At 45.1% G+C, this 11,741-nt stretch overlaps 3 protein-coding genes and 2 non-coding genes across 5 annotated transcripts; 2 read left to right on the top strand and 3 right to left on the bottom strand.

Annotated features, from left to right (window-relative positions):
* Positions 1-398: 398 nt before the first annotated feature.
* AWJ20_907 lies at positions 399-472 on the bottom strand (the record flags this gene model as incomplete). Its single annotated transcript has 1 exon — positions 399-472. It is a non-coding gene; the product is annotated as a tRNA-Ala (tRNA).
* Positions 473-826: 354 nt separating this feature from the next.
* On the bottom strand, positions 827-2,575 carry AWJ20_906 (uncharacterized protein; the record flags this gene model as incomplete). Its single annotated transcript, XM_018882877.1, has 1 exon — positions 827-2,575. The coding sequence occupies one exon, from the start codon at positions 2,573-2,575 to the stop codon at positions 827-829; it is 1,749 nt and encodes a 582-aa protein (XP_018735122.1).
* Positions 2,576-5,724: 3,149 nt separating this feature from the next.
* On the top strand, positions 5,725-5,797 carry AWJ20_905 (the record flags this gene model as incomplete). The annotated part of the gene is made up of 1 exon: positions 5,725-5,797. It is a non-coding gene; the product is annotated as a tRNA-Arg (tRNA).
* Positions 5,798-6,128: 331 nt separating this feature from the next.
* On the top strand, positions 6,129-7,580 carry TRM13 (Trm13p; the record flags this gene model as incomplete). Its single annotated transcript, XM_018882876.1, has 1 exon — positions 6,129-7,580. One exon carries the CDS (start codon positions 6,129-6,131, stop codon positions 7,578-7,580), a length of 1,452 nt encoding a protein of 483 aa, XP_018735121.1.
* A 311-nt stretch (positions 7,581-7,891) lies between these two features.
* TMA19 (Tma19p) lies at positions 7,892-8,404 on the bottom strand (the record flags this gene model as incomplete). Its single annotated transcript, XM_018882875.1, has 1 exon — positions 7,892-8,404. One exon carries the CDS (start codon positions 8,402-8,404, stop codon positions 7,892-7,894), a length of 513 nt encoding a protein of 170 aa, XP_018735120.1.
* Between the last annotated feature and the right edge of the window lie 3,337 nt (positions 8,405-11,741).

Here is an 11,741-nt window from a genome sequence, read left to right as displayed (position 1 = left end):
CCGCTCTGTCTAGCCATGACCAACTTCTAAATTAATTGTTTTCTGAGTCAAACATTGCAGAAGTAGCATTGTTAAAGTTCAATATTAGGGACAGATAAACTCGCACATCATGAACCTACAAGCACATGCACACCTGATCAGTAACTGTGATGCTACCGTACGTATTTGATTCCACACTTTACTTCTCACTTATCAGTCAGACCGTACATATAAGTCAACGCCGTCAACTTAAATGATCCATTGTTCGTTTCAGGCTTTAGAGTCCTAGCATAATTGCTAGGTTACATTTAACGGCTCCAGTCATCCGATCTAAGAATTCTTCTAATCAAAGAAATAAAAAAAAAAATAAGGGCCTGAAAACCCCCAGCTTACCTAATTTTGAATTAAAGACAAAAAAATGGACGAATCCGGAATTGAACCGGAGACCTCTCGCATGCTAAGCGAGCGCCATAACCAACTAGACTATACGCCCATGATTTGAATTTTTATGAAAAACTACACTCCTCGATCAGAATCCGGACGAGTTTCGAGGACAATTTTGACGGGTCTTTCATCAGATATTGCAGCGGTTTTGACAATATTTCTGGCTATGAACATGTTTCGGAGATCGTGATTCACCTATGAAGTTTATGTATGTGTAAAAAACGCTAACCCCTTCCCAGAGCGCTATCAGAAATGTTTCTCCTCGAGAATCCTCCTGGCCATCTGAAATTGTTTGAATTGTATTAATTATGTATAGTATTGGACTTACTTTAAACAAGATTTATTCATTATTCATATTGCAAAATATATAATCGTAAATTTTTTAATTTTAGTTGTAACTATTCTAATGAGCAAATCGGAAATCCAATCGTTTATTTCCTTTGTCGGTTGTAGTGGCCAAGTAGTTAAACTTTTCCTCTTTGGTCATCTTACTCCAAATCTTTTCCCTGCTATGATTCCTCCACATGTAATATGCTTTACTGAATAACAGTAGACCGAGGACGCCGATATTAATCCAGAAAAGTTGCATATTACCTCTCTTATATAATGGAGCGTCATCAGTTCTGTAAATGTTCGATGAAATAATGTTACCGGCCTGCACAAACATATTGTAAGTAGCAGCACTAACAGATCTGGTTCTAACAGTGTTGGAGTTTCTCGAACAAAGAGCCACCAAAATAGCATGGATATATGGATAACCCAAAAGCAAAGTGACAATTGCCCAGGTTGCCCATGCATCTTGCTGAGCTCCAGGCCACCATCTCATTGCAACAAGGAGTGGTAAGAGCCACAATGGTTGAGCAACAGCCACCAGGAATTTATCATTGAAAATATCACTTGCCTTGGTAACAAGAAGAAGCATAATGATATGAATGACATTGTAAGGTATTGCGAGAAGATTGGTGTTGAAAGTGCTGAAACCAAGACTCTTAAGCATCAAACTGATGTAGAAAGATTGAGGAGTGGCAGGAATATAAGCAATCAAACCAAGCATATAAATAGGGAACAAATCGTAATCCTTCAAACTCTCCCATAGAAGCTTAGGAGTAATGGCTTGACGGTTGTGCATATCACCTTTACTAGGATCATCTCTAAGAACTCTGTTGACAACAATCTTCTCTTCTCTCTCAGTGAACCAACCCTTCTTTCTAAACCAAGTCTTGGTCTGAACAGCAGAAGCAGGCATCATGAAAAATGAAGCGAGGCCAATCAATAGAGTGATCAAACCTTCAATAAGGAAGAGCCAGGCCCAACCAGGCATTCCACAAACACCTCTTAAACGAAGCAATCCATAAGCCATGATGGATGTGATAATGGTAGTAACAGAAAGTGCAGTCCAGAAGAACGACAGTCTAATGGGAAGCTCCTTACTGGTGTAAAAGAAAGAAAGCCACAGAACAATATCAGGAATAAAACCACCTTCTAGAATTCCCAATAAAGCTCTGGTAGCGTAGAAACTGTTCTTTCCCTTTAAAGCAGCTTGAGACATGGCAACAATTGACCATAGGACCATTTGTAGAGGAATAAATCTATCAGGACCAAGCATCTTTGACACCAATTGAGATGGCAGTTCGGCACTCAAGAAACAAACATAGAAGATAGTATTTCCATAATTGTACTGATTGGTTGTAAGATTCAAGTCTTTAAGCATATTATCAGAAGTAGCCTGGACAAGATTACCTCTATCAATTTGCAGACCAATAAACATAATACAAGCCCATAGCGTAACACGCCATTCTAGCTTCCATAGAATGGCCTTTTCTTCTTTTGCAGTCCATTCCAACTCAGGGTCAAAATGGTGTCTTCCTTCATATTGTGAATTGGCATATAACTTGCGGTAATAGTCAGCAATTTCAGGATCTTGGAAGATATTCTTTTTCAGCTCTTCGTCATTAAGAGAAGACTGACCAAGAACAATCTCACCATCTTCTGTGATTACATTATCTTTAGAGCTAACCAATTGAGCTTCATTTCGAAGATTCTCATTAATGGCAGCCCCTTCTTCAGAGCGAGCGCTATGGATTGGCGCAATGGTCTCACCGATGACCTCGACTAACGTCCGCTTCTCATTATAACTTGCCAAGTTAGCCATTGTGGGATTCAACTGTGGCTATCAATGCTGTGATTTAATGGAATTATTGGATTATTGTGGCTAATTGTGGCCCAAACTATAATAATATATACTCATCGTATCCAACACAAGCCGGTAATACGAGTGAGGGTCACTCGGCTAAATTATCGCTCGTGATGGCGACATTTTCTATGTGATTGTGTTTTTTAAGTGGCTTTGTGATGAGGTAAAAACGACGGTTTCGTCATTGCAAGTGCTAAGCACGAGTTTGACGTGCGATATAAGCTAATACTGACATATTAAGCCGCGTAACGATCTTCCAATCGTCCCTTTGATCTTCCGTTACGGGTACTTGCATGATGCACTTGCGTGATTCTTATCATAGATAACAACAGAGAAGTACAAAAAAATATCTATATATTTTATTCCATCATTTTCAAGCAACGCGACTGGCTATCAACGCTATCTAGCCACAATCCATTGTTACAAATGTGGGGGCTGATAGCGAGGAACTGTGAGCAATGTTGCTGAAACGGTCAAGAATATTACCACTACTAAGGTTAAAGCCACTGTGATAAGCCACAGTTGTAAATCTTATTTCAAACCTTTTATGATTTTCAGAACCGTTGAAATAAAGGCAGCAATAGCTCATCTGGGTCATTTTTTGACTATATATATATATATATGTATATATTGTAGTAGTGGGTTTTTTTGGGAAGTTATAGATACGGTTTTAATGCTACCCGCTGGTTAGCCTGATGAATGTGATTGTATAGCGCTAACTCATTCCACATTTACATCCTATTCTTTATCGGTTGTTAACTCTTTATATTGCATGGTACCATGCGCTTCATACCCTTTCCAAGCTTCTAGCGTCGGCCAAGTAAAACCCCGTAAATGGAACGAGCTTGGGTTCTGACCGGGCCGCTTTTCCTGCTGGCCGAAGAGCTATGCAGTCGTACTTAGTAGAGTCCACTTTCAGGGCTATAGCTTCCCCAGTAGGGTTTAATATATTTTCTGAAAAATTTTAATACTTTAGATGACTCGCATGAATAATCAGAAAAGAACTCGGCTATTTCAACCCCCACTGGCGCTTATCCCGCGGTAGTGTGAACATCGTCTGTCGAACGTGGTATTACATTCTACGGCCCGTGTCTTCCTCTCCTGACTCAGTAATTCAAACTGTTTGGCTGTTGTCTGTCTTTCCTGTCATTTATTAAATATAAGTTATTTCTTGTTTGTATATCTTACCAGCATAATATAGGTAGTTTCGCATCTCCGGCAGATGGATGCCTATGCAATTTTTCACTCCGAGGGTTTTAACCGGGGTCCCCAAAGTCCACAGATTATCAATCTGGTTTCAGATCTATTTGAGACATGCCTCCGGAGGCTGCGGCTCTGCCCCAGACCCCGTGGCTCCTGCTTCGCAGGAGAGTCTCAGATGCTTGCCATTTCCATTCGAGTGTGGTGAAAATTATTGGCTAGCAACTTGACTCTCTCCGAGTGCAGCTTGGACAGATGGAAGCTAATGCTACCGTGGTTTGAAGCCTTCTTCTCTTGAATAGCTGATCAGGTCATTGTGTTCTCTTAACATATGTCCAAGTAGTCGCAATAATAAAAATAATGGATTATGCCTCAAAACTTTCCTGTATATCTTTGACACAGTTCGAACCCAAACTCAACCCGCTTGTTCTCGTATTACGGGAGTATAGTTTTCTTGTTTTCCTGTTAACTTGTATTTTATTTTAGCATTTTTAGATCAGCATAAATGATACCACTGTGATCCCTTGAGATCTCACAAAGCTCCAATATTTCTACCAGTTTGCGGGAAAAGATTTAGCTGCTGGATTTGTTTTGTGAATACCCAGATAATAGTCGATTGTGACATTAGAATACTGTCGTCGTCTAATTTAACGACGGTATTTAGTAACTTTGCCGATACCCTTTGTAAGTCGTTACTGATGAAGGAGTACTTGGGATCTAGCGTCGCAGGGCGTCGCATATGATCTATAGCATACTTTCGATGATTGAGTATCTCGGATGGTTTTTATCTTCCTCGTCACGAGAACAATACATGGATTGGTAACTTTCTGAATGCTCGTCTCACTATTTAATTCATATCTTTACAGGTTTAGTTTTCATTTTTTGGCCCGTCGTGTAAAAGCTACTCAAAGAGTAGGGAGTTCTCCGCTGTATAGCTCAGATGAGTGGCTCCCATATTCTAAAAGATCTTTTCCGTTAATTCCCTCTGAACTGTCCCCCGTTGAGTAGTTTTCGTGACTCGGCTTATGTAGTGGCTTCAGTCTGGTCTAGTCTTCGTGACACTTCCGTTATATTGACCATCTAGAGACTATGGACTGTTTCATTGAAGGTTGATTGTCGCTTCTATCTCTGCTTGGTTTTCGTTGGAGGGGAAACTATAGTATGGTATGGTCGAGGAATAGAATAACCTTGCAGTGTCTCATGGCAGCTTCTAGTGACGTGATCCACAAACGAAAACTCTACCTACACAGCGCCCTTCTCTAATATGAGTACCTTGAAGACTTTCTAATTTTGCTTTACTATCATAGGATGCCATCGCTCACAGTCGCTGGAGGGTTTATAAGGAGCTGCATAGTTCGTGATCCGTTTCAAATCACTTTAAATCATGGTACTCTGCATTCAACTGGATTTGACAGGAGTTCTTTTTCTTTTCCATGGTTCGATTTGGACTTCACAAGAAATGTAATGAAGTTCATCCTAGTAGAATCTTGAGTGAACATGCTATATGGTTCGAAAAATAATAATGATAATAATAAATCAATATTAAAGTCCTAACACAATTATACAACAACATTAAAAATATTACTATACTCTCGTAATGATAGTAGGACTATTCTACTATTGGCCCCCTACAGGCTATACCTTCGTGTTGGGTTCAACATGTGCGCTAGATTATATGGTTCGAATATGACTTGCGTAATGATGCACATATGAAGATAGGAAGAAAAAGCACACTCTATAAACATGTTGAAACAAGTAAACCACCATATTTCAGTGAGTATCAAATTCGGAAGCCAATAGAGCAATTATTTACTAAATAAACAAGCAAAAATGTGCAATTTTATTCACCCCTGTCCTCTGAATTTCTGCCTTCGTGTAAAGCGGGAAACATGACAAAACAAGTAGTGTTCCACGTGGCCTAATTGGCAAGGCGTCTGACTACGAATCAGGAGATTGCAGGTTCAAGCCCTGTCGTGGAAGTAATAGCAGGTTAATTCCCTGCCTACACTTTTGCATCTCTCGCATACAGAGAGTCACCATATCGAACCCAGTAGTGGTCGATTTATTTTTGTTCAGATGTTTGTCAAAGTATGCATAAATTTTTTACACATTCAGGGGTCACCAACTGGACAGATCAAATCACTTTTAGCACCTGGATGATAAGCTGGAACAACCAGGGACCATAAGAATGACCGATACCAAACCAGAGCAAATAGAAAAGAGCGTCAAAAGGCAGAAGCTGGCAAAAAACGATGGCACCAGACTCCAATGTCAGTTCATTCTGAAACACAAGAAGGGAAGACAATGTAACATGACTCGAAGAGCAGACGAGACTTACTGTGCTCAACATATTCTTCTGGTAAAGGATTCAGTCAACGGACGGAAGCGAGTACCATGTCCTCTTGATAAAGGTCATAGCGTCTGGGCAGATCAGCTAAAACACCACATGGAAAAATGTCGAGCCAAACCCAAAGACTCTGAAGACGTGTGGTATAACGAAGATATGAACATTACTGACAAAGAATATAAAGAGAAGGGTAACAAGAACGTCACCAAAGGTCCAGTAGATGTAACCAAATGGATTCCCATCTTGACAGAACTGTACGAACGAGAGGTCAAGCAACATCCGGTTACTCGAGATATTAGACAGAACGACGGACTCAAACTCCGGTTACAGGAACTGGAAAACAAGAAACATGCTATACAACAATCGTCTTTGATTGGACATATGGCAGATAGTGGTCTATTATACGACGACGAAAGTGGTGCAGATACCCTGATTATAGAGTTTGGGTGTGGAAGAGCAGAGCTGTCGCGATATATATACAGATCACAATTATTAAACCACCTTCAACGGATTGAAAACAAGACGTCAGAAACAAGTAAAAAACCGAAACTTCCCAAAAGCAAGTTCCTGCTGGTAGATAGATCCAAACCGAGAATGAAGCTTGACTGTAAACTAACAGAAGAATATGAAACATTCAAGCAAATCCACAGTACTGTCTCTGATATTGAAAAAGTATTAGAACCAGAATACGCACGACTGAAGATAGATATCAAAGATCTTGACCTCGACAAGTCACCTTTTATCGCCCAATCATCAAACACAGAGAAATTAAAAGTGACGGCGGTATCGAAGCATTTGTGTGGTTGTGCTACTGATCTTACTTTAGCCTGTCTCAAGAACAGTCATCTCACCCAACAAGACAATCCAGCCAGGCTCCATGGAGTAGTTATCGCTCTTTGTTGTCGACAGCTTTGTAGCTACGAGACATATCCCCTTGCAGGACGAGACTGGCTAATAGCTAACGAAATCGGAGCTGAAGGATTCCGAGCTATAACTCGCCTGACGTCGTGGGCAGTTTGTGGAACTCGGGAAAAAAAACCGAAAGCTGATGGAAAAAACAACCAGGAAGATCAGAATACAGAACAGGCGATAGAAATTAAAGAAAACGGTATAGCCGCTGAAGGAAATCAAGCATTGGAAAGCAAAAACGATACAAACAGAGTCGAAGCCACTGTAGACACAGAAGAAACGACAAGCACAGAATATACAGACAGCAAAGAAGACACGAACGGGTTAACCACGCTGCGAATGACAGAAGAAGAGCGAGAGAGAATCGGGCTCATGGCACGTCGAGTAATCGACTACGGGAGAGTTAAATCGTTACAACAACTGGGCTACAAGGCACAAGTTGTCGAGTACGTTGACAAATCCATCTCCCTCGAGAACCACTGTCTGGTCGTGACAGGAATCCAGTAAATACAAAACACCACACCCACCTGCATTTATTCAATCGATACACAGGACAGTTTGCATTACGAACAATAACAATACATTTATGTTGTCGAGTCATATATCCAGCGGCAAAGAGTCTGGCCAAAAGGTATAGCTCTTACGATCAACCACATCGTCTTCAGAGCAGAGAAGTAGTATCTTCTCTCCTGCGAAGCAGGAGCAACGGGGTCTGGGGCAGAGCCCCAGCCGCCGGAGGCACTCTCCCGAACCCCAGTGAGTATAATCAAGCACTGAATCATTATATTAAACAATTTAAGCAAGTACAGAGAGTTTTTTTAGACCTTCTCCTCCTTGATTCCGTGCTTCCAGACAACGAAGTAAGGAGTGACACCGTCCTCACGGTAGTTGAGGAGGAGAACCATACCATCGGGGTTCATGGACTCACCGGTGTAGAAATCGTAGTCCTTGAAGTTGGCAATGATCTTCTTGACATAGGCAGCAGCACCCTTCTCGAAGACAGCGACCTCGTCGGGGTTGGTCTTCTCAAGGTGGGCCTTGACAGCCTTCATGTAACCCTTGATGTAGGTGACGTAAGACTTCTTGTCGAAAGAAGTTTGTTGGAGACGGAAAGAGTAGACAATGTTGTTGACTTGCTCGGCACCGTCCTCAAGGGCCTCCTCACCATCCTCGGCAGAGGGGTTAGCACCGATATCGACATCGGCACCGGCCTTGACGGTGATGACGGCAGAGTCGACCTCGTAGACAACACCATCGACCTCCTTGATGTCATAAACGTCAGAGACCAACTGTGTTTTTGTTAGTATGAACTCAATAAGTATTACAGACATGAATTGTAATTTCGTAATCACCATCGTCTGGCGAACAGAACCCCGGCAACAATTGACCCGGAAAATCGAGCACCAAACTCAAAAAACAACTGGCATAACCAGCGAAACCAGTCCGATCGACTAATCGAATCATAATCACCAGAATCTCCAATCATCAACTGCCATTCTATCATCCACACCAGTATTAGCTTACCTCGTCGTCAGCAATGATATCCTAAAAACGAGTTAGTATTTCGTTCGTCTCCAGCCTGATTCAAAACAAATAGAACCAACCAACCAACAAAGAGAGAACAAAGAGCAAAGTAAAACAGACCAGAACCCAGTGAATACACCCAATCCTCAACCGATCTGTATGTAAACACAACCAACCACCTAAGAGACCCCGTCACATACGACCAATCGTCGTCCATCCAATCCATTCACTTTAACTGCTCAATATCATTCTCAATCCAAGTCCAATCCATTCCACAATCGAACCCACTCACCTTGTAAATCAGCATTTTGAATAATTAATTGGCTTCGTCTGTTCTGTTGAAACTTTTCACGAGGATCACAACAAAAGAAAAAATCTCCTTCACATATATATATCGCTGGCACAAGTGAAAAAAAAATCCTGAAACCCTAACATCCCGCATCTCCCTCGATAGCGCCGTACCCGCCATGGGAAGCTGCCAGCGGCTATTGGTGCAGCGGTGCTGCAGGGTCCGGGGACCTGCCTCCGGCGGCCGGGCTCTGCCCGGACCCGTGGCTCCGCTTCGCGGAGTGCTTGGGGGGTGTCCAGGGTTTTTTTGGGACGGTTAGGACCGCTGGGTTCGAGAATTGTCGAAATTTGGTGTGTGACCTGGGTAGGAATTATGGAGAGCCGAGCTGACACGGGCCTCTCAGGGGGAATCAACATGCAGCATGTAGGGTCCACCAAAACAACGAACAAACTCACCAACCATTCTCTCAATCACAAAAGACCAGAAATCCAGCAGCACAACCTAAAACCACACGATCCAAGCCACAAGCGAAGTGAGCCACGGACCCTGGCAGTGCCCGGCCGCGGGAGGCACACCCCCCTTCCCCCTGAGGAACAGGTGACAGTTGCAGCGACCGAGAGACCAAAAAATATAATAAAATACGAGTTCAATTGGCACTGAATTTATAGGGTTTTGGAGCGGGAAAATAACAGCAAAAAATCACCCATCCCTGACACCACAGCTGTGAATCAGGGGAAAAAGGTGGGGCGCGGGTGCCTCCGGCGGCTGGGGCTCTGCCCCAGACCCCGCTGCTCCTCTCGCTCCGCTCGAGTCGGTTCTGTCGACGGTCCCAGCCAACTCCTGCGAAGCAGGAGCCACGGGGTCTGGGGCGGAGCCCCAGCCGCCGGAGGCAGGCAAGCAGCCCTGCAACGGCCCCAATCGAGCGCTGCCAGGTGAAAGCGGACCATCAGAGTTTAATTTTATTTCTGTTCTTATTTTGTCGTGCTTGGACTTGAAAAGCTTTTTTTTTGCCAATAAAATAAAACTTATTTTGACAGTTGTCACCACGGTGCTGCTGTCAGACCTCAAACAGGCTAGACAGATGATCTGCCGCCGTGACGCAGGGTCCCCTGATGATCAGGGAGGACCAACCGGGCTGTTACACGGGACTACCCGAGTCCGAAGTGGGGGGGGGAGATTTGCCTGCCCCAGACGCCGTAGCTCCTGCTTCGCAGGAGATGGCTGGGACCGTGTACGCAACCGACTCGAACGCAGCGAGAGGAGCAGCGGGGTCTGGGGCGGAGCCCCAGCCGCCGTAGGCAGCATCGGCCCCGGTGCACACGGGCCGAGGATTGGATGCAAGCCCGAGTTGTGGGTGCTGGGCAACCAGAGTCCGGTGCTAATCAGCCCGGCTCTTGTGGGTACAGCAAATATGCGGAGCTGCAGGGGGGTCAGATTGCACGGGATTTAATATTGTCATGGGGCCAGCTGTGGTCAGCCCGTACCGAGTCCGATTTGCATGCAGGGGGGGGGAGTGCCTCCGGCGGCTGGGGCTCCGCCCCAGACCCCGCTGCTCCTCTCGCTGCGCTCGAGTCGGTTGCGTACACCGTCCAAGCCATCTCCTGCGAAGCAGGAGCCGCGGAGTCTGGGGCGGAGCCCCAGCCGCCGGAGGCAGCTCCCTGTGGCACGACCCGTGTATGCACACAAACCGTTTGTGGCATCTGACGCTGGGTGTACCGAGTAGGAACCGGCGCCACGGGCAGAGGCCAGTGTTGGGTGAATATTATTTGGCCAGCGGGCGATCGGTGCGTGCAGCCCATGTGTTGAGAAACCGAGACTAGGCCAATTGGGAAACAAAAGACACTCAAAGCTTATCTGGATCTGGCAGAAACCAGCAGCAGCACCAGCAGCAGCACCAGCACCGGCAGCATGAGGGGCAGGCATGCAAGCAGGCAGTCGGGCTAGCGCTAGTCAGATGGGGATATGTGGTCGCTTTGGGATATAATACTTACTCACCTTCTACTCACTAAAGCGCGCTGCTAGCTACCAAAAAAGTACAAAAAATAATTGCGATAACAGCAATTCTCACATCACATCCCACACTAGAGAGGGAATAAAAAAATAAATAGCCCACTTGCTATAAATAATAATTTTCTCATTTATTTTTATATTTATTTATTTTTATTTCTGCTAGTCCACCACCACATATCTTTCAAAAGCGCTAATGGAATTCTAAAGAACTCGTCTCTCCTCCCTCGCACGCTCGCAAAACTAAGTTTACCTGACTCCTGGTACCGGCAAAAGCAACGTTCCCTACGGGGGTGGGTCTGCCTCCGGCGGCTGGGGCTCCGCCCCAGACCCCGCTGCTCCTCTCGCTTCGCTCGAGTCGTTGAGTCGGGGAGCCCCGTCAGCTGGTTTATTTGGGCTGGAAAATTGTACCCATGGGCTGTCACACAGCCAAATTTATTTTACGGGGGACCGCCCAAACGCACCGACTCGAGCGAAGCGAGAGGAGCAGCGGGGTCTGGGGCGTAGCCCCAGCCGCCGGAGGCCGGGCCCCCCACCCCGCCCGGCGGTCCAAATACTCCTCCCCCCGTATTAGCCAGGGACCGGCCTGGGGTCTGTTACGATCAGGCGGATCCGTGCCATCGGTACCGCAGGGACGGGCCCTAGTTAGGCGTGCAACCACAGGCAGCAGCAGCAGCGGCAGGTGAGTGCTGACGGGGTTGCTGGCGCTGACAGCAGGCTGCATAGCCGGAATGGACTGACATACTCGTTAGCACGAATTGAATTGAATAAAATTATATTCACGCCAGCTGGTGGGTACAGTGGCTCAGACTCTGAAATAATTATCTGGGCTACATAGGGCCCCAAGA

The sequence above is a fragment of the Sugiyamaella lignohabitans genome, chromosome A, assembly GCF_001640025.1.
Source record: "Sugiyamaella lignohabitans strain CBS 10342 chromosome A, complete sequence".
NCBI lineage: Eukaryota > Fungi > Ascomycota > Dipodascomycetes > Dipodascales > Trichomonascaceae > Sugiyamaella > Sugiyamaella lignohabitans.
The sequence above is the reverse complement of the archived record's forward strand: the minus strand, read 5'-3'. Positions and strand labels throughout refer to the sequence as shown.